At 43.0% G+C, this 22,927-nt stretch overlaps 1 protein-coding gene across 1 annotated transcript; it reads left to right on the plus strand.

Moving 5' to 3' along the window:
- The first annotated feature begins 139 nt into the window (after nucleotides 1-139).
- usp22 (ubiquitin specific peptidase 22) lies at nucleotides 140-22,522 on the plus strand. The gene is made up of 13 exons (XM_085415734.1): nucleotides 140-792; nucleotides 7,459-7,591; nucleotides 11,738-11,851; nucleotides 12,535-12,636; nucleotides 13,500-13,666; nucleotides 13,769-13,916; nucleotides 14,261-14,363; nucleotides 16,941-17,099; nucleotides 17,403-17,529; nucleotides 17,613-17,704; nucleotides 19,380-19,442; nucleotides 20,567-20,716; nucleotides 20,801-22,522. Exons 1-13 carry the CDS (start codon nucleotides 673-675, stop codon nucleotides 20,841-20,843), a joined length of 1,521 nt encoding a protein of 506 aa, XP_085271860.1. The 5' UTR covers nucleotides 140-672; the 3' UTR covers nucleotides 20,844-22,522.
- The last annotated feature ends 405 nt before the right edge of the window (nucleotides 22,523-22,927 follow it).

Genomic DNA, 22,927 nt, shown 5'->3' on the forward strand with positions numbered 1-22,927 from the left:
ATGCCTTTATGGAAAGATTCTCTTCGACACGGGCCCTCGTCTTTACGGTGTGTTTCAATTCTCATCCATTCATGGACTGTCACTTTTTTTTTCTTTTTTTTTTTTTGTAATTGTTACGCTGAAGCTAATTTTCGCTTCAGCCAATGAACGTACGTATGCAAGCGGATGTGGTTAGCTGGAGAATTCCACCAATCAAGACGAAGCGCCCTTCTTTTTAGAGGCAGGACTTTACCCTCTGAACGAAAGTTGGCACATGTCAATCACATGCAGCACTCGGTCGTGATTGGTCCGTCGCTATGAATGAGGTGGGTCTTAACGACACTCGCCGTGTAAGCTACTTGAAATTCCAATGCTAACCAACTTTAGCCAGCTTGCTAACGTGTAACTGAGCGACTGTGAAGAACTACATGTAAAGCGGTATAGCTGGATTTAAATACATAAATGATACACATCTCCAAAAGAGGTATATTGTAAAATTCGTCTTTATGCTTGCTACTGCGCGTGTCTCTGCTACTGCAACCAGGACATGTCCAGTTAGCCAGAACGCAGCACTTGGTGGATAACGAACCCTGGCAGAGCTAGCCAGTCAGCCCGCTTGGACTGGGTCTGCTTTGAGGGATTTGAACAGGTTTCGTCGCTCAGTGGACAGTGAAGCCGGATGCTGTGACTACCATGAGTCCCGCAGGCTGCCCCCATGTCAACGGCTTCAAAGTGGACAACTGGAAGCAGAACCTGAGGGTCATTTATCAGTGTTTCGTGTGGAGTGGTTCAGCTGAGACCAGAAAACGCAAGGTAACGAGTGTTTAGTAGGGACCCTTGATGTACGACCGTGTATGCGTGTGTTTGTGTGCTGAGCTGCCGTCGTGTGCGTAGATAGTTCTCCGCCCTTCCACAACAACAGACGGTGAATGCCAAAGTACCGCTTTCCCCCTCAGCCAAATACTATCCAAGCTCAGAGACTTGTTCTAGTCTCAGTGTGGCGCTTAAATGCCACTCTGAGCACCTCACCACAGCTGCAGTGTCCTCAAACTGATGCAAACTACTAGCATGTCACCCAGTTAACCCCCTCGCCGCTGAACGTTAGCTTAGATCAAAGCTAGAGTCCGCATGATGGATCAGCAAGCTGATGATGTGCATGTGTTTGCACTGGCACTGCGCCTGCTGTGGCTCCACTTCCTCCCACCAGCAGACCGCAGGCCAGTGTTACACGGTGGTGTTTCCTCGCTTATTGGGGCACTGATGGCTCTGAAATCAGCCAAGTACTTCATATCTCTTGTCCTCATAAACCTATGATAACAGATATGCAGCATGGCCATGTTTGTTCAGCATTACAGGATCAACGAGGTTTAACAGGTAAAGCAACAGAATGTGTGTCTTCAGTTACGCTGCAAGAGGAAATATTATTTTTCTTCTCCTTTGTTTATTTTTTTTAATAATCATGCCATTACTTAGACATATAGCATGTTGTGTTTGCATTATCTGTGTGTATACTGCACTGGCTTAAGTCCAGGAGACATGTATACAGAAATAAATGGTGCGTATGCAGATGGTATATGTACTGTATGGTCTCTTCCTGTGCCCCTGGAGGGCCAAAATCCCTTCTTATCATGAAATATGTGGGACACCTCTCCAATCAGACACATGCTTCTTATGGGGAAACTGTTACACCAGGGTTCTGCTCCACCTGTCATGCACTTGTTTTCTTTTTATCCAGCTGGAGAAGTCTGTTGACAGTCATAGATTAGATTTTCCAGTCTAGTTTCAGGTCCAAGACAGTCTTTAATTTGACCCTGAACAATATTTCAACCGCAAAGTTTATCCATACATTATTGTTATTCAGCAAGCATTGGTGTATCCAGGTATTTTGGCTTGCTACTCACACTCTGCACCTACACTGGGTTGCTGCAGGGATGCAACAAAGGGAAAGGACAAGTATTGTGATTCCAGGGCCATTCAAAACAACAATGGCAAACAAATTGCATACATTTTGACAGTCAAGCAGCAACACTTGAAAGTGTTACCTGTGAAAAATACAACTCCTTAATCACCCGCTTGCCACTCTGTCGTCCATTACCTCTGGCGTCAGCCTCAGCGCTGTGTACATCAGACAGTCCACTGACCTTCAGATGTAGATTGAATACCGAGTATTGGTTCACCTTTAGAATTCAAAGGCTCAGTTCTTTGACTCACTTCACTGACAATCACACAAGTGTTTTATCTCATCTGAATTGCGCCAACATTGAATTCTATCAGTCTACTGCAGAGTAAAAGCGCATTTTCTCACCGCAATCCTAATGTGATCTTTTTACATTGTAATAAAACATTTAACATTTTATTTTCTGTATATTAAACATAGCCAAAGTTTCAAACAATGAGGTCAGCATATCCTCTGGTAGATCTTGTGTGTCAGAGGCTTCAGGCAGGTTTTTTTTTCCCCTACACTTGTCTGTATGATGTCAGTAAGAGCAGATATTCCTAATATGGTCAGGCACACGGCTCTGGTTGTTAGCACAGAAGCTCCGCCCACCTACTCTTCAGCTCATCTGTTTATGAGGCGCAGCCAGTCAAATAACAGTGTGCTTGGGAGCGGGAGGATAGAGAACTAAAACGGATAATTTCAAACAGTGGAAGAACTCAGCAGCTGCACTTAGGCCCAGTAAGATTTAAAAAAAAAAAAAAAGGATTATTTTGAACTGTGAAAAATGCAGACCCATTAGTACAGCACAGGATTGACAATAAGGACCAGGACATAGTCCTTTTTAACAGCCAGTATAGGCTGCTCAAGGGACCATAAAATAAGACCATGTTTTAAAATTGGTGAGTCACTACTAAACGTCAGAGCTTAGCAGATTTAGCAATATTTTCTGTCCTCCTAAGGCTGTCTTCTCCTAGCTTGTGCCACTGCAACACAAAGTAGATTTAAAGTGAAAGAGGCCCTCTGAGTATGAAACCCGGAGCTGGTGGCAAAAATAAACAAGGTCAACAAAGTATTTGCCATTACGACAGTGACAGCTGTTGCTTTAAATTTAAGTTCAGCTTCATTTTTTTAGCCCTTTGTTTTGCTTTTTCTGTGTTGAACATTTACTCTTTCCACTAGTTTCAAGGGCACACACTCCAACAACAACCAAATCTTAGTATCAGACATATCAACAAATCAGATTTACCTGGGTGTTTTCAGTGGCACAGCTGATATTTATGCTGCAAGACTAAATGTTGCAAAATAGAGTGATGACTGTAAAACGGGTCCGTTATTTCTTAGTTTGCCTGGGACAAAGGAGGAAATAATTGATTAATCTTCATAAATAAATATCAGTCTGTTGTTTGGGATGGCAGGCTACCACAACTTTTCCCTAAATGAATGAGACAGGTGTCGCTGCATGGGCGCACAGTGTAATAATCTTCTCACTTTACACTTTTCTAACCAGCAACTTTACATCCCATTACCCTTTCCAGTTCTCCCCGCCTACTGGTAGCTCGTCTCTGACATTGCAGCATTTGGAGGAATATGACACAGTTGGAGCTTGGCTGTTCTTCGGGTGTTAGAAGAACCACAAGGCCTCTTAGTACACAGTGTTCTAAACCATAACTACTGTGCAGTGTATATGTGCTCAGGCTCTTACTGACAGTTTGGGATGTAGAGCAGAGAAGATGACACAAATCCTACATGAATACAGCGTCCTTGGGGGACTAGCTAAACAGACGTGCACACTGTAACAATGACAGCCAAAAGAATGAGTGACGAAAGATTGTTGCATATTGATGGGTATTTTCATAATTCATGTGCTGTCCGAGCAGTTTTGCAAGGAGGGGTGTGTGTGTGTGTGTGTGTGTGTGTGTGTGTGTGTGTGTGTGAGAGTGAGTGAGTGAGTGAGTGACTGGAATAAGAATGTCTTTTTTTTTTTTTTTTTTTTTTGTATCTGTGTCCCACATTTACACTCACAAGAGAAGCATGTTTTTAAATCATGAACAGCAGAGGTGGTACTCAATGAGGAATAAGCCCAGATGAAAAGTTTTTAATCTAGAGGGTTTTAGGCTTTTATTTTGGTAATATGGATCTCAAAAAACACTGCATGAATCAAGCAAATGTGTGACATTTGTCAGAACCCTCATCCGTTTAGTAAGACAAGGTTGGTAACCTATGGTAACAACTATGAAGCTACTGCTTAGCTGTACAGTGTAAACTGAAATGGGTGGGAGGTAACTGTGTGACCTCTCTCTCATCCGTGTGATCACAGTGTGTACTCTGTGGTTTAAATAGATTTCATACACTTAGATTTCATACACTGTCTACAATGTCTAATAAGTCAACTTCAAATGATGTAAAGTTCTGTACAAACGCTGCCAGTATTTTAAATTTAGTTGCACACTGGGACTGTTGTCAGTCTACACAACTATGTATATTGATCTGGATAGATGTGGATAGAAACGGCACAAAACTCCAAGGCTGCTACTTACTACTTCTTACTTTCTTCCCCATTCTGAAGCTTTGTTCAGCAACTTCAGAGAGACATCTTTAGGCATGTAGAAATGTTCAGAGCGCTGAGTTGCTATCAAGCAAATGGCTAATTAGGTAACGATAACAAGCATTTTAGTTGTGTCTAATAAAGAGGCTTGTGAATGTGTTTCACACATATTGTAACTTTGCTTAAATTGTTCAACTTTTTGATTCAATTCTGTTTTATTCATACAGTGCCAAATTACAGTTACCTGTATTGTAAGGTAAAGCCCCCACAATAATGGAGGGAAAACTCCCAACAATGAGACGACCGCATATCAGCAAGCGCTTGGCAACAGTGGGAAGGAAAAACTGGCTTTTAAACAGGATGAAAGCTCCAGCAGAACCAGGCTCAGGGAGGGGTAGCTGTCTGGTTGGAGGTGACAGGAGATAACGATGGTAAAATAAACTAGAATCGGGCAGCTAGCTTACCTACAGCACTATGAACTATATGATGCCAGATGCCATGAGAATCTCTGCCTTTAGAGATGTTAGTGTTTACTCCTTTTTTCTTTTTGCAAAGCCACTCTAGTTGTTTCTTCTGATCTTTATGCAAAGCTAAGCTAACCTGATTATAGAGGAGGAACACAATAGTTTTGAGTTTTGTGAAGAAAAAGGTTTATTTCCTATAATGTGAAAATTTCATTTAAATAAAATCTACATGCAGTTTTAACTTCTCTTCATATTGGTTGTATTGTTTTATTTATTTATTTTTTACTTCTGTTGACATTGATAATTTAGGGTTTTAGACTTCTTGGTCATACACGTCAGGTAAAGACGGCATCATTTGCCACAATCCGTACATCTTCTAAATTGGGCACCAAACTGTACTGTCACTCTGCCTTTCCATTTTATGTATATTAGCTTACCAGTCTAGATCTCTAAGGTAGAGTTTCTATAAAATGCCACTGATATCAACCTGTCTCATGATTCCAGCTCTAATTTTCTTCTACATTTCCTCCTCTTGTCTTTGTGTCTGATGCTCTCCCATATATCATTCTCTACCCGCTTTCCTTTCTTTCCTGTCTTTCCTGTCTTTGCTTATTTTCCCTGCACTCCTCTTCTTAGGCATTGCTCATTTCTTCCCACCTCCTTATATTCATGCTAGCTCATTGGCATGCCAGCTTGTCATCTGCATGCTTTTGAACTGTTGCTATCTACCCTCCATCCACAGTCACGCCGCCCTTCTTTTCTTCTTTCCATGACTGCCGAAAATAACGAATAAGAAACACAATTCATATTTAAGAGGTGCATTTTAGGCTTAGGTGAATTTTATCCTGATTCTGTACTTTAAGCCATATCGCATTAAAAAGCAGAATGCATCATGCTTTGTAGCTACATTAATGCCTTGTAGGTTTTTGAGCAGTGTTTGAGAAATGTTCCATTTACTTAATAGAAAACACAGAGTAGATGGGAAAAATAGCTTTTGACATCCAGAAGTGTAAACTGATGTGTTCACTGCAGCTGCTTAGAAATGCCAGGCTTGACGTCATGTACAGTAGATGACCTTGGCACGATGACGTGGTGCATTTAAATGAGCTCTTAAAGACTTTTCGTTGTTTTGTCTTAGATAAAGTCTTACAGTGATGCTGCTCACACTACTTGGTGTTCAGTTTTTCTGTTTGCAATGACCAGGCAGTCTTAGGCCCTTAGCTGAGAGACTAGTTGACGACCCCACTAGGGAAAAGTGGTTGCTGGAGGTTGCAAGGTAAATTGGTTGCAAAGCATTGTACAGTGCTGCACCAAAAATTTCTTTGTGATTGCCTTTTTGCCACTCGCAGATTCCCACAGTTGTCCATAGCTTGCATGGAAAATGCTGACTTGTTTACAAACACTCACCAAGTGCTTGCTGAGTCGTAATGAAACTATGAAAAGTGTAAAAATGGAGAAAAGTCAGCCATTAAGATGCCTCTGTTTCGGTATTGCATCACCCTCTTTCAAGTTTCACTCTCTCTGTGGTTAGTTAGCAGGATTTTGCAGTTTACAATTAGACCTCTCTCATGGATACTATGCAAATCTGCTTGTGGGGATGGTTTTGGATGGTTTTGTTTGTTTGTATCCATTGTTTGAGCTACAGAGGCTGAAGCATATTCATGTTTCTATGTTCTTTCTGATGTGTTCAAGTGGCAACGGGTGGACTCCAGGAAATTCAAGGTCTGTCTCGTAGTGCAGCGTAAAGCAAAAAATGTGAATGCTTTTGTAAATAAGAGATTTCAGGTTTTGATCTGAGCACATCTGTAACAAACAAATATATAAACACATGCTTTTATTTTGTCACTGAAATTTTCAACATGCGGTGCGCTAAAAGCAAAATTGCCATAGTTACGGGAAATCTGCATTGTAACCTACGGCATAACTGCAAACCCATCTGAACCCTACGCCGTAACCCGGCATGCACTTCACGAAAAATGTAGCTACACGGGTTGGCGCAGCCCACAAGTATCGTGATTGGCCAGTTCAGCTCCATCAAGTTTTTGAAGTTTTAGAAAGTAACAATCATCATCTCAGGACAATGAATAATCATCATAGCAGCAATATAAGGAGTCACAAATGTAACAAATTCTTGGAGGGAGATTGCAGAAACTGTCAGACTGGATGTGAGGGAAGGCACAGAGGAGTAATATGTTTACACCCGTAAACAACTGACCACCACAAAGAGTGGAGACCCAGGTGGGGGAAAAGTCCCAGCAATTCATTTTTTTTCTATCAGCATGTAAAACACAGGGACTCATCCACAAGATGATTAACATGTAACACACATAAATGAGATCGGCCACTTACGTAGGTTATGTCATGGGTTCTACAAAGATTCATCCTTGAAGCTGTTTCAATTTTTATGATTTGTGTGGAGTACAAGTTTGAGAAGATTCATACAATCGTTTCATCTCTCTCTCTCTATTTCTGTCTCCCTCTCTCCCTGCTGTTCCTCCTCCCGCCCACCACCCCTCCCCCGTCTCTTTCAGGCCAAGTCATGTATCTGCCACATGTGCGGCGCCCACCTCAACAGACTCCACTCCTGCCTCTACTGCGTCTTCTTCGCCTGCTTTGCCAAAAAACACATCCACGAACATGCCAAGAGCAAAAGGCATAACCTAGGTATGACACACACAAACTCACGGTCCCATACTAAGCTTCCTCATTGTAACAAACATGGACGATATGCACACCCCAGCACAACACCATCGGGGCTAATTATACAGCCAGCGGCTAATGGAGGTATAGGCTAGTGCCACTGCATTGTAAACACCATGCATTTGTGTGTTTGAGACTATATTTATAAGCAGCTTTGGCCTTCTTATATTAATGCTTTTATTTCAGCTGTGACGCATCTGTGGTTTTTGTGAGGCATTCGGAGCCACAGGGGTGTGAGCTGTTACGCAAGCGAGTGCAACATAAATGCAATACTGCCTAAAAGACTTCATCTCAAGGGGCTTTGGAAAGTCACCTGTGTATTTTGGCCTCACGCAGCCTATTAGAGGGAAAGCATGCAGTATTGAACTTGCTAATGAATGGGCACTGAGGTCTGTCTTGGTGGCTGATTTAAAATTAAGCACATTTCCATTTTATTGGGTACACCTCCCTGCTCTCCAAAGCCTCTCTCAAAATCCCTGCAATCATTCAGCGGTGTGGGTATTTATAAGCAAGAACAATGAGATCTCTCTCAGCCTTGTTGTAGACAGGATTAATATTGCAGGTCAGTGAAGGTAACACAAAATATCACGAGCCATTGTTTTCAGTGATAATCTGTATATTTTTCTCCTTTTAAAATGACTGAGCAGGCTTTTATTTTGAGGAGCCAAAGCAAGCGCGCTGTATTTCTCACCACAGCTCGCACGGAGGCTGCTTAGTTGGCCTGGGCACACACAGTAAGAAAACGGGAAATTGTTGTATTTCAGTTCAATGAGTTATATATTTACAGGAAACAGACGCGATCTGGACAGCTCCAGATCTGAAGAAAGACGTGGGTGTTTGGTGAACAGTTGGTTGTTTTCGCCCAGTGCTTCGACTCCCACTGGGGAACACAGCCTGTGATAATCAAAACATTGCTCAAAAATTTAGCAATTTGGTCAATGATATTGCCCAAACTGTCAATATCAATATATTGAGAAAGCTGCTGGTAGTACCTGAACTCATATACTCAGATAGTATAAACAGCTGCTAAAGAATTCTGCTGTGTGCAGAAATCGCTGCTATTCACATCTAATTGGGTGAAAAATAAAAAGAAACACCACTGAGTACACTATCCTTCCTCCCTGAACTATGTGTCTTGCAGCAGGCCTGAGACTTTCTGTGAAAGTTTGATATGTTCTGAAACTCCCATTGGTGCTTGAGTTAAGTGGCGATTGGGGCCCTGTTCCAGAAATCAGATTTAACAAACTCTGAGTTCCAGAAAGGATGATCAGAGTTTGTTTAGTCACTCAGAGTAATGAAAGAACGGCATCGTCGATGGAGCTCTGATACCAAGAGTCACCATGGCAATGGGTAACTAACGATCAGAGCCTTCATTTAAACCCAGTGGACTGAGGAATATCATGCGAGCGCCGACTGTGACATTTATCTAAAAATGATAATAAGAAAGGGGAAAACGTGCCTTCCCCAGTTAAATAATAAACCCCAAGTTATTAAACCCAGAAACATTTACACCACATGTTACTGATTCAGTCTATTTCTACGTTGATTCTTCACCAGCTCTCTGACACTCACAAACTCGCAGACTCCCACGAGGGTCCGTCATCTGTTAGAACAAGTGCATGAAGGCTAGACGTCATGTTGAGCCTTTTTTGTGCACCATAACCCTGCACACAGGGTTCATAGCATTGTGATGCTGTTTACTGGGTTACACAGGGGTGTAATATAACTTATTCAGGACTCATGTATTTGAATTTGGGCTTAATGAAGTTGTTTCTAAAGCAAATGACAAATGAGAAGTTTGAGTGATCAGAAGTGATTCTGTACTCTATGGAAGTAGTGATCTCAGCTAGTGACAAGTACATGCTCCATAAAAACATCACAAAAGACTGAAACACAGTGCATTATGTACACATTCACACTGAGCATGCTAGCACTGGACCTGGTGTTAGCAGTGTACTATTAAAGCTGAGGGAGTGTAACTTTCATCGCAGGTGTGCAGATTTTTTTGTAAGTTGTGTCATCATGAGTATTGAACAGTTGTGTTGCACAAGGAAGGTTGGTGTTTTTTCAAATGGTTACTTGACTAGCACAGCAGTGCAACCACATCATCGGGATCATAGTTCCTGAATATCCTTAACAAGTCTTAAAAAGCACTGGGTGCTGTCATCTAAAAAGACGCTATTCATTGTTATGAAAATGTCTTTGATCATTTTATCAAGAGTGTTAAAATGAGCTTGGAAAGCAGCGTAATGTCTGCTGTCATTGTTCATGTTAGAATCAGGATAATTGCTGACATCCATCCTTTTTATTCTGCTTATCCAACTCATGCAAATTCCACAGAGAGAGACCTCAGTAACCAGTGGATTCAAACCCAAGACCTTCACTGTGCTGCCCATAATTGTTAACATCAGTTCAAAACAACAGAAAATAACTGCTCATATCTAGTTTTGTAGCTAGATGCTCACAGCAGACATGCTGCCTACTAGGTGGTAGATTAGCAGATTTGGATGCTAACAATCCACATTTGTTTAAATGGCTCAACCAATACCAAATAGTTTGGCTAAGAAAAGTCTTAAAACATAACCTGCCTCAAGCTGTAGGATCCAAGATGCCTCCTGCTAGTTTTACTGGTTAAATAATGTTTTTTCTAGACTGGAAATCCATCTTGATCTGCTGCTCTCTGACACTTACACAGTTGACATCAATTAATCGTCTCACTCCAGCAAAAATAGGCTGTGCTAAATGACAAAACTATGGAGGAGCACAAAGCTTTGAGACTCGGGATTATTGTGTTGCTAGAGTCGATCACACAGACATTTGTACAACCTTTTTATTGCCTTTGATATTACCGAAAGCATTAAAAAAGGGGCAACATTTAATTACACTGTAAACGGCGTATTATCTGCACCAAAAGGCATCATCCTGTTAGTGTGAAAGCGGCGACGCCAGCTCGACACCCAGTGTCTTTCATTTTTTATTCTCCACATAATGGAATTACGGCTGTTTTGAGCTGCAAGTGGAGTGCGTTACACTGCAGCGTTGTGCAGGAGAGCGCCGCCGTAGCAGAGGCACCGAGGGTGTCGCTGACAAAAGGCTGGATTTGGCAGATGTTGGAGAATCTGTGCTCTGGTTTTTATCAAGCCTGCTTTGCTTTATCACTTGGCTCAGGAAGACCCCCTGCGGGGGGGGGGGGGGGTGTCTGTGTGTGTGTGTGTGTGTGTGTGTGTGTGTGTGTGTGTGTGTGTGTGTGTGTGTGTGTGTGTGAGTGACGCTCTCAGCAGGCTGATGAGGAGGTAATTAAGTCGTTTTTAATACACCCTGTGGAATTAGCCTCCATTAAACCCGGCCCCTCCTCCTCACCCTCCTTCTTTCTGTTCCACCTCCTGTTTTGCCTTTGCATCTCTTTCATCTGCTCATTTTACGGACGTCCACCGTTCTCTTTGCCTCCTCATGTCGGACTCCTCCCGCTCTCTCACCACTGTCCTCTTCTCTTTCTGCCCTCTTCTTGTTCCCATGGTTACCCGATGACCCTTTCGATATTCCGAATTGTTCAAGGATTTCATTTAATTTCACTTGGCACCGTTACAACCCCACCCCCCCCTTCAGTCTGTCAAATTTTCTTCCTTCACTTTCATATTTGCCTTTGCTTTTCCTCACCTCCCTCCATTCTTTCCTCTGTACCTGCAGAAGATGACAGCCAAGAGAGAGGCCGTCAGGCAGGTTGTTATGGCAACAGCAAACAGGTTGCCGCAGGGTACAGAGCAGGTGAGGAGAGAGAGGTAAGACGGAGTGGAAGCACTGTTTTGGGCCGTGAGTGAGCATTTAAGTGAGTCTGCGATGGTGGGAAATTACCCAGAAAGGCGGCGTCCTCACCTTTTGACTTCCCATTGCTCTCTCTATCGTTTCTGGCTGCTGTGAACACATGGCTGATCTGTCAGCAGATGAACCCTGCTGCCTGCCGTCGCAGCGTGACATAAATAGAATAAAACTGAGAGGTGAAGCAGTTAGCCTTTTACACAGTTTGCAGCAACACGCAACCCTTTACAGTCTCGTGAGTGTCCCTGCATTTGAATAAAATGCCGTCTTCTTCTTTTCTTTGTGTCTGTCCAGCTATCGACCTGCTGTACGGGGGAATTTACTGCTTTATGTGCCAAGACTACATTTACGACAAAGAGATGGAACAGATCGCCAAAGAGGAACAAAGGAAGGCCTGGAAGATGCAAGGTACAGCAACTTTAAACAACGCACCAAGTGACTTTGACCTCAGTGGGACATTTCTACACCAGAGCTCACCAAGCAATGGCACTTCTGTGCTCAATCACTGCATTTTGAGATGGCAGCGCATATGCAATATTAAAATCCACACTGCGCTGCAAATTCTTTAAACTCCTGGTCTTCATTATCCAGCTTATTAACCTGGTTAGATATAAATTAGCATTTTGCAGTTAAAAGTTTTTATAGAGTTCAGTTTTGATGTGCTAATATTCATATGAATGATAATGCTGTATTGCAACATTGTTTCTAATCCTCTGTAAATGTGGATTTTTATAGAGCAGCCGCAGTGGGTTCATGCATATGTAGCAGTGGTCAAATGTGTTTATGGCAGCCCTCTAAGCTTGAACAGAAAGATTCAAGTCTTCAACCTTTAACGGCAAGTGTATTTTGTGAGTGTTTGAGAATTAATCAGTGTGATTTTTATTTATTTTCCCCCCCGAAAAACCCAAATAGACAACACAAAAATGCAGAAAGTAGCAAAAATGATAGAAATTTTAACTGATATATGCAAATGCATATTTAATGTCTTTCTTTCTCATTTGTAAGAAGCTTCAGTAACCACGCCAGTTTCAAAATTATTATTTCATGGTTCAGGCTACACAGGTTTGTGTGTCCGTGTAAATGTGTTCCAGGTATCGGGGAAAAGTACTCGACGTGGGAGCCGACGAAGAGGGAGCTGGAGCTGCTGCGTCACAACCCCAAAAGAAGGAGGATCACCTCCAACTGTACAATTGGTTAGTCTCTCTCTCTCTCTCTCACACACGCACATTGACATCACATCAAAGATGAAGCAACACCATCATCCATCATGTTTTCACACGTACTCTGCAGCCCGGATCTTGTGAGAATGTCTGACACACTTTGGACATCAGCCGCTCTTTAACCTGCCAGCTTCTTACTGCAAAGCCTGTGTGATGGCAGCTGGCCCGTGTGCTAATTGCAGAGCTAACTTTCTGCTTTACCCATTCCTTTAATAATATGAAAAGCTACCAGTCACAGGCACAGGGTGATGCAGAGAGGAGATATTATTTGTTGTAGTGATGATGAATATTGGAGTGAGGCAGTGGTGGGACCTTCAGTATGTCGGAGTGAGGAGAGCTGGCATACGTTTAACACCTTGCAGCAGCCTGCAGGGACGTGCTCCAGCGCCAGCAACATCCCTGGCTCTGTCTAAGACGAGGGGAATTACAGGGCTGGCTGCTCATCCATGAAAAACACTACAGCCTTCTTTCTTTTCTGCTTCCTGTCTTTCCTTCCACCTTTTCTCCTTCCTCCTCCTTTCTCTCTCCCTCTCCCACCTCTTTTGTGTTTTTTAATATATGTGGTTGGTTCTGCTTTAATCAGGCAATGGTTTCCCCTGTATGCAGTCCACTAGTGCCTTAGAGACGTGTGTGTGTGTGTGTGTGTGTGTGTGTGTGTGTGTGTGTGTGTGTGTGTGTGTGTGTGTGTGTGTGTGTGTCTATAACAGCATTGCAGCCTAGCTGCCACACTGCAGCAGCCACGAAGCCTCTTTTTCTGTTTATCCTGTCCACACACTTTTGTTTCCTTGAACTGCGTTTATGTCTGTTTTCCTTTGCTGTCCCTCTTCCACCCGCAGGCCTGCGCGGGCTGATAAATCTGGGCAACACGTGTTTTATGAACTGCATCGTCCAGGCGCTGACACACACCCCACTGCTGCGAGACTTCTTCCTCTCGGACCGGCACAAATGCGAGATGCAGAGCAACTCCTGCTTGGTGTGCGAGATGTCGCAACTGTTCCAGGAGGTACTGCGTCTTTGATTTTATTTTAGTAGTTTAGAGAGGACAAGGCGATGATTCAGAAAGTGTCATTTGAAAACACAAACTCCTCCCACCCCCTTACCGCAGTTCTACTCAGGCCACCGCTCACCTCACATCCCGTTCCGCCTCCTCCACCTCGTGTGGACCCACGCCCGTCACCTGGCTGGCTACGAGCAGCAGGATGCCCACGAGTTCCTCATCGCAGCGCTGGACGTCCTGCACAGACACTGCAAAGGTCAGACGCACAGAGACGATATCATAAACAAGCTGAGACGACCATCAAAGCTGAGACATGTGACTTTCAGTCAGACATGTTTGACACGGAGAGTTAAGAGGCTGAAAACACATGAGAGGCAGTATTGATTCTTTTGGATCTCTTGTCAGTTTATAAGCACAGTGGGGATTTGTGAAGTTACACAGTAAGGCTTTTAGTGACAGTGTGCTTTAATGTTTTTGGTGTGTGTGTGTGTGTGTGTGTGTGTGTGTGTGTGTGTGTGTGTGTGTGTGTGTGTGTGTGTGTGTGTGTGTGTGTGTGTGTGTGTGTGTGTGTGTGTGTGTGTTTTCTTCGTGTCCCTACAGATGACAATGGGAAGAAGGCAAACAACCCGAACCACTGTAACTGCATCATTGACCAAATCTTCACAGGGGGCCTGCAGTCTGACGTCACCTGTCAAGCCTGCCAGTAAGTGTGTGTGTGTCTGTGAGAATGTAAGTTTGTGTGCAGGGAAAAAAACAACTTAAAACTCTACTGATGCCTCACTAGAGTCTGTATAAAGAGATTAAAGTGTACAGTTCCATCATGAAGACACAAAACAGCCACCAAACAGGCCTCACTTGTCTGCATGAGAATGTCTAATGGCCTGCCTCGAGGTGACCCTCCTCCCCCTCCCTCCCTAATGCCTCCGTTCTCCTCTATCATTCACATACTGCACCATCAATCACACACTTGGTGAACTGCTACACTGCAGCAACAGGAACAGCCTTTCATGGCATGTAAAGTTGATCTCTAGCTCCACCTGGTGGTTTGTGGAGGCTGTTGAAGCTCTGAGTGGACTAGCCCGCCTTTTTTATTTATTTATTTTTTAAACTGATCTGTTATGTGATTAGCTCCTATTTCCATATAAGAGATATTTTCACACACTGGGGCATTTTTGCCTTTATTTGGCGTGGCTGAAGTGACGAGTAGACGGGAGAGAGCAGGGGACACGCTGCAGAGGCCACGGGTCAGACTTGAACCCAGGCAGCGGCATTTCTGGGTCACTGCACTAAGTGTAGCAGTTTGTTTGTTACTGTCAGAAGAAGTTTTAAGCTTATTATCAAGTCATGCTTAGCTGAGGAACACAGCTGGTGCCTCTCCAGTGGAAAAAAGAAATCAGCAGTAAATACAGTGAGCCACAATTTTGTGATTCCATCCATCCGTTTTCTTCCACTTATCTGGGGCCGGGTCACAGAGGCAGCTGCCTGAGCAGAGAATGCCTAACCTCCCTGCAGCTTATCCAGGAGAACACCTGGGTTTTTCCAGGTGGGCTGGTGTAGTTGTAATCACTCCTGGGTCTGCCCTGTGTCCCCTGTAGTGCATGCCCAGGACACCTCACCCAGGAGGCATCCTTGCAAGATGTCTAAACCACCTTAACTGGCTCCTTTAGATGTTGTAAGTGGCAGTTCTACTCCAGACATCTCCAGTCTGTCTGTCAGTCTCCTGCTTCCCTCTCCCCATTACTCGTGAACAAGACCTTGAGATACCTAATCGCCTCCGCATGGGGCGCAACTTACCCCTGACCCGGAGTGGCCACGAGATCCTTTTCCAGCTTAGGACTATGGCCTCAGACTTGAAGTTGCTGATTCTCATTCCCACTGCTTCCCACTCCAGTGTGAGCTGGCCATCACCTGACCAAGTCAACAGGACCACATCTGAAAAGATCAGAGATGAGATCCTGCAGCCACTAAAGTGGAAGCCTTTTGCCATTTTAAATCCATCCCTATAAAATTTGACTAACTAAAAGATGCTGTAGAGGAATGCGGTCCTCTTTTTCTTTTTGTGGCAGCTCTGGAGAAAGTCAGAAATTTCTGCTTTGACCAACCATAACCAGACTGTTGCCAGTCAGCGACACTATTCAGAGCTTTCATCTTCATGGTGAGGAAGACTGCTGGATTAGGCTAGAGTGCAGCGGAGGTCCTGGGTGTAGCAGTCATCTTAAACAGCCATCAAATTTGATTAAAGCTCATGTCAGAACCAGTGACATGGCTTTGAAAGAGCCCTTGTTCTGATGACACTGGCGGCTTTGTGGAGATTCATGGCACCAGGAAGTGGAATTATTAGAGCAAAGAGATGGAGCTAAATTTGACAGAAAGCCGGCGCTGCAGTGATACATCTTGTAATTGTGCTATGGCCCTTGGCTTAACAAGAACACTATGCATTACAGAGAAAGTAGGCAGAACAATAGATGATTTAGTGGAGCTGTTAGAGAGATAACGGGGGTGCAGTTTGGAAAATGGATATTAACTGAGCAGTGTTTGTGTTTGTGTTGCAGCTCTGAGCAACAAACTGCTGCGTTATAATCCAGCTGTTCCAAATGACTGAAGATACAAACACAGTCACAAATATACCACGAACCAGTAGGATCTGCTTTATGTCCTTAAGAATGAACACACAGTGTTACCAATTAATGTTCAGCTGCAAAAAACTGATAAATAGACCACCAGTGGAATTCTTTGGCTTTCATTTGTTTGAATGTTGCTTTATTTTTATCTTAAATTCACCTCCTTTCAACACAGTGGTGTACTTTTTCCAGTCAACTGTTTTTTTTTTTAAACTGCATATTTACACATAAATAGTGTTCATGTGAGTTAAAGCCTTTTTTAAAATTCATAACCCTTTTCTCTGTGTGATGTCAATAAGAACAGATAACCTTAATATGGTTGTCAGTAACAGTGGCTCCGCCCACCTGCTGTTTGCACCTCCTGTATTTTTGCAAGAAAATAAATGATCCTTTAAAGCAAACTGTGAAAAAAATGAGTTGACATGAAGTGATAATGAGCTTGTGCTGATGTTTCTAATAAAGAAGGGGAAGAAAGTGAGATTCTGGGTTCATCCCGTTCTCATAGCTGGTCATAAAATGACTCGGAGGTAAAATGGTTCTGTTTTACCATTTCTGGATCATTGTACATTGGGTATGATAATGATTATTTTGAGCTGTGACTTCTCAAGAGTAACACTTGACCGTGTCACGTGACATCCTGGCATCTGTTTGGTTCCCAGTGGTGTTTCAACAACTATAGACCCATTTTGGGACATCAGCCTGGACCTGCCAGGCTCTTCCACACCATTCTGGCCCCTCAGCCCCGGAGGAGATGGATCAGCACTTAACGGAGAGAGTCACACCACTGGAGCCACAGCACTGACGGACTGTCTGCGCAGGTAACTCGCATATGAAGAATAGATCAGAGAGACATGATCTGAAACGTCAGGATTGAGCTGTAGTCATCAGCATTAAAAGATAAACAGGTGGGGAGTTTTTGTCTGTTTTGTGGTTGTAAAATGAAAAGAATAATTTCAGCGTTTTAATCAGAACAATCCTACATGCTCTGCAAACTCAGAGACCCACCCTTTAGCCTCATCCCAGAATCATCATGAGCGTCACATAAAACTGTTCCTACCCTTCCTGACAGGGGAAGCAGCAGCACAAGTCCCTGGTACCAAATCTCACCCTCTGTTGTCCAGGTTCACCAGACCAGAACACCTCGGGAGCAGCGCAAAGATCAAGTGCAGCGGCTGCCATAGTTACCAGGAGTCTACCAAGCAACTGACGATGAAGAAGCTGCCCATCGTGGCGTGCTTTCACCTCAAAGTAAGAGAGGTTACATTTGACGGCTAATGAAGGGGGATATTTATTACCTGTTCTAACTCGTGGATATGTGCGTGTGCTCGCAGAGGTTTGAGCATTCGGCCAAACTGCGGCGGAAGATCACTACTTATGTCTCCTTTCCTCTGGAGCTGGACATGACCCCGTTCATGGCCTCTAGGTGAGCACAATCTAAAAGAAGGGTGGAAGCTGTCAAAGAAAACCCAGTAAGGTGCATAAAAACTAGAAGCTGCTGTGTGCATGCTAGGCCTCAATCACAGTAACAACTGTGTTTATATGGACTTGTGTGCGTCCAGTGTCTTTTCTTTTTTTAAAAATAGATTTTTGGTCATAAACTGATTTTTGGCATTAATGAGCACAACCGTAAAGACTGATCATTGCAGCAGAGTCTGGATGACGCCTGCATTTCCTAACTCATCAGTCAGCTGGAAAAATATGGTGGCCGTGTTTTATTTCAGAGTACATTACTATGTGCTCATATCTAAATATGTTTACATCCTTACTGTGCAAACGTGTATGTGTACTGTATATAACACTCAAAAAAATGAAAAGAACACTTTGAAAACACATCAGATCTCATTGTGGGGGAAAAAATCATGCTCGATATCTGTACTGGTGTGTGTGCTGGGAACTAAAGGATACCACATCACTTGATGGAAATGAAAATTATCAACCTACAATGGGGTGAATTCAAAGAAACCCCCAAAATCAGGAGGAACCCAGGACCCACTGTACCAGGGTAGGGTCTGAGTCTCCATACTCTTTCACGTCTGTAACGTGTTCAGAGGGAACCTGCTCTCATCTGTGAAAAGCACAGAGCATCAGTGGTGGACCTGCCAGTTTTGGTATTATGAGGCAAATGCCAGTCAGGATCCACAGTGCCAGGCAGTCGGGAACTCAGGCCACCTTCATGAAGTCTGTTTGGTCAGAGACATTCACACCAGTGTCCTGCTGGAGCTCTGGCAGGTGCTCATCCTGTTCCTCCTTCCACAAAAGGAGCAGATACCGGACTTGCTAATGGGTTAAGGACCTTCTACAGCAGTTTCCCAACCACTGTGTGCCATTAGAAATGATCAGGTGTGCCGTGGAAGATTATCTGGTTCCACCTGATTAGTAGTCTCAGCGGCTTGAGTAACGAGCAGAACGATTACATTCTCTTCTATTCTCTTCCACTTCGTACTCTAAGTTGCCAACTGCCAGTAAAATAGAAGAAGTTACATAATAGTCATGCTGACCTCTGTCCTGGAGAAAACTTTTTTGACATTAGACAAAAATGTGAAATATGTGCCGTGGTTCCAAAAGGTTGGGAAACGCTGCTCTACAGCACTGTCGAGCTCTCCTACAGTAACTGCCTGCTTCCTGGAATCTCCTCCATGCTCCTGAGACTGTGCCGGAAGACACCGCAAACCTTCTGGCAACAGCACATATTGATGTTTAAATACCTGTGCAACCTGTTTAGGGTCCAGGTATCGCCTCGTGCTCTCAATAGTGACACTGATCCGAGCCAAAACTAGTGGGGGGAAAAAACAAGCCAGAAAAAATGTGAGAGGCCTGTAGAACTATTTTTGTTTTGGGGACTCAAGTGGATCTTTCATTAATTTTATTAACAACAAAGCAGCTGACACTGAATAACAATGTCCTCTGCTACTTAACTGACCAGATATTTCACTGGCTTGATGCTATAATCTGATCGAAAAGTGTTCTTTTCATTTCTTTGAGCAGTCACAGTCGCTTTTGCAGTGAATGTTAATTTGTGTAATACATCCGAGGAAACTATTCTGCTTGAAAGAACAACAGTTGGTATGTCGTTACTGAGTCTCTGCCGCGTGTTTCAGTAAAGAAAGCCGGATGAATGGGCAGTACCAGCAGACCGTGGATCCCTTCAACAACGACAACAAGTAAGCAAAGCGACACGTTTGCAGCATCGATTCCACAATAATCCAAAAGGACCAAACGTATATTCTCATCCTTCTGTCACCTGACACAGTGAGCCTCGTGGAAACACACCTGACAGGTGCAGCAGGGCTTCATGAAGCACATGTTTATAGAAATGTGCTGTTTTTAATCATCACAAACTGTCTGCTTGACTGCTTCTTCTTGTCACTGGTCTCACAGCTACATTCATTTCACTGGGTAGAATCCACTACCTCATTTGTTTGCATGGAAATTAGCCCAACAAAGTAGGAATTATGAATTTGCAAAACTACCTGTCATAACAGCTAAGCTGATTATCTGTTAGCTTCCAGTGTCTGGAAAAGCCATTTACAATGCTGCAGTATAATAACAGTCCTTGTACAAAAACATGGTGAACTGGGAACAATAACTTTTAGTGATCCAGGCACAACATACTGAATCAATAATTGTATAATGTCCCAGTAAACAGGAAGAGCATTACCTCCAGTGAATGATCAAAATATTGGGATAGTCGAGGAAAATTGGTAATGTGGTAATCAGCAGCTACAGAACGACACGCTGATGCTGCTGCTGTCCTAAAAAACACCACAGGCAGGCTTTAGCTTTCTCCCAGCCAGTTATAAGTGAAACCTGAATTTTTTTTGAACAACAGGAAAAGGAAGCTTGATGAATATTGAGAGCACATTTCTAATCACGTGAGAGCGAGATGAATTTGTTTGTGCAGTCACTGTTGTAGTCCTGGCTAAACTCACAAAACAGCTGAAGAAAATGGTGTGTAGGAAGGAATAATAATAATAATAAATTTTATTTATGAGCGCCTTTCAAGTCACCCAAGGACACTTTACAATAGGATAAAACACTTAGTAAAACAATGGCAGAATAAGAACAATAAAATAAAAGCACAAGATAAAATAAACAAACAGTGGATTCACAGTGAATATGCAGATTTGAACAGATGAGTTTTGAGTTGGGATTTAAACTGGGGGAGAGAACCAATATTTCTTATTTCAGGGGGCAGAGAGTTCCACAGCCTGGGAGCAGAGCAGGAAGTCATTATGAACTGAGTAAAAGCCAAACTGCAGCTTGTTCTGCTCTCTTCCTGTCGCAGGTACAGCTTGTTTGCAGTGGTGAACCACCAGGGGACGCTAGAGAGCGGTCATTACACCACTTTCATCCGACAGCACAAGGACCAGTGGTTCAAATGTGACGATGCAATTATCACCAAGGCTAGCATCAAGGATGTCCTGGATAGTGAAGGGTGAGAACGTCAAAGAGCTTGAGACACATTTTTGCTTTTGTGTTTCTGCTGCTGACTGACCTCGTGGTGCTTTCATCTCCTCAGGTACCTTCTGTTTTACCACAAACAGTTCCTGGAGTACGAATAAGTCCCTGCATCAGCACGGCCTGCAGGATGAGCTGAGGGACGACGCAAGGATTTGTTTGTAACAGAGTGATGAGAAAGGCAAAGAAACACGTTGTCATTGGCAAGTCCCACCCTTACTACACACCAGTCTAGTTACTCTGTGTGACATGCAAGAAGGACACTGTCTGCTGTGCAGGAGAAATCCAACAAATCTGACTGGATGGGCCCTAAAGGAACTTTATGTACTTGAATTCAGGGGATGAAGAAGAAAGCAGCAAGTCCGTGTACAAGTCTGCTAAAGAAAAAAGAAGAAGAAGAAAAGAAAAGGAGTGCAGAGTCCTTCTACATTTTTGTTCTCTTATCAGACACAAATGCAAGAGAAGCTTCACTTGATCACAAATGCTGTCCTTCACCAATGTCTTGCTACATGCTTCTTGCACAGCTGCATATGTAGGAGAAGAAGCAGAGCAACAGCTTTACACAGAGCTACAAGGCTCTGTTGTGATATTGTTCTTTCCCCCTCTCTTCAAGGCAATCTTCCGGACACAAGCGCACTTGTCTAACACAGCTACGCTCCTCCAAAAGACCAAATATTTCAAGGGTGGAAGTTGTCTTCGTATGCTTTTTTTTTTTTTCCAGAGTGCAGCTACTGGGGAAGGGAAAAAAGACGTTAATCATAGTATTGTGTCTGAAGTTTATTCCATTTTTATTACTTGCGAGCTTGTAGTTATCGCTCAGAAACCATTTTCCCTGCGAAGGACATGAAGGATCTGTTATTTTCTGCCTGTCTCCTCGTCAAAAATGGGGAAATAGACAACACAGTAAATATATTTTTATACATACTGCAATTTAAAAACATTTGTTTGCAGTTTTGCGTTCTCCCTGGACTCTCACGTTGTTCATCTGCGTTACATTGTGCTGTCAATCTCATATATATCATTTTTTTTTGTACACATGACTTTCATGACACTGCTGCTATAGGCTGCTTCTTTTTTTTGTTTTTGATTTCAGTCGTGTTCTCCACATTAATGGAACATTGTAATGATGCTGTTTCAGGTAAATGGCAAAAGAAAGAAAGTAAACAAAAAAGGAGGAGAGTCTGTACAGTGGGTCACAGGCTCAGTCCTGCAGTGTTAACTGTCGGCCGCATGTTGCTCTAATTCAGTGTGTTTATATGTGTGTGAATGTGTGCACGTGAATATGCTCGAGAAAGAGGAGGATTAAAAAAAGAAGCAAAAGAAATCCATTAAAAAAACCTCAGCTTAGGTGCGTTTATATAAAATGTGTTATTGAGTGTAAAGAGACAAAAAAAGAGCGCGTATGTGTCCTGTTTGTATGCACGTGTGTCGTGCGCGTGCGTATGTAGCGTATGTTCATGTACTGAATCAGTACTTGCATTTAGCATGCCGTCTGAGCTGGGTATCACAGTTTGATAGGATTTTTTTTTTGTTCCACATGTTGATGACGTGTGTAAAAGTATATATGTACAGTTTGTATGTAGAAACAAAATGGTGAAACCTCAAAGTTGATTTGTTCTTCTATATTGCTGGATCCAGCCACGGGGTCATAATCAGAAAAAAAAAAAAAAAATTAAATATCTTGAGCCAGTCAGTCATTCCACAAAAACACATGTAACTGCTGCAAGAACTGGACACAGTGATGGAAAGACACTCAAATAAAGAAGAATCTATATCTGTAAAATCTTTGTGTGTTGCTTTTTGTCACTAATTATGTAAGATTATATTTATGTTTATTTTATTGTTTGTGTTGCTATATTTTAATGTTATATTGCTGATTGAAGGGTTTGAAAACTACTGTAAAAGATTCATGGTGACAACTAACATCAGCCCAAACACCTCATGCCAACTGTCAAGCAAGCAAGCACGGTGCTGGAGTGGTCATGCTTTTGGCTAGCTTTGCAACCACAGGACCCTACTGTGCATTCACTGAGTCAACTGTAAGTTTAAACGTTAGCTCGTCTGTGAAAACGGATAAAGCTATGTCCAAATTGGGTCATGCAACACGGAAGTGACAGAATGGCTGAAAAAGTTAAGAATCAAGGTGTTGCAATGGTATCAAGAAGGCGATAAAATTGTCTAATAAATG

This window comes from Rhamphochromis longiceps, linkage group LG8 (genome assembly GCF_057381845.1).
Source record: "Rhamphochromis longiceps isolate RC_006_pf linkage group LG8, R_longiceps_female_GT1.1, whole genome shotgun sequence".
Taxonomy (NCBI): Eukaryota; Metazoa; Chordata; class Actinopteri; order Cichliformes; family Cichlidae; genus Rhamphochromis; species Rhamphochromis longiceps.

What these genes read in the sequence shown, in the direction of transcription:
- usp22 (XM_085415734.1), top strand. Translation starts at nt 673, where the DNA reads ATGAGTCCCGCAGGCTGCCCCCATGTCAACGGCTTCAAAGTGGACAAC. An exon ending in CCTGCACAGACACTGCAAAG is followed by an intron (nt 13,917 to 14,260) that starts GTCAGACGCACA and finishes GTGTCCCTACAG; the next exon opens with ATGACAATGGGAAGAAGGCA. An exon ending in CCCTTCAACAACGACAACAA is followed by an intron (nt 19,443 to 20,566) that starts GTAAGCAAAGCG and finishes TTCCTGTCGCAG; the next exon opens with GTACAGCTTGTTTGCAGTGG.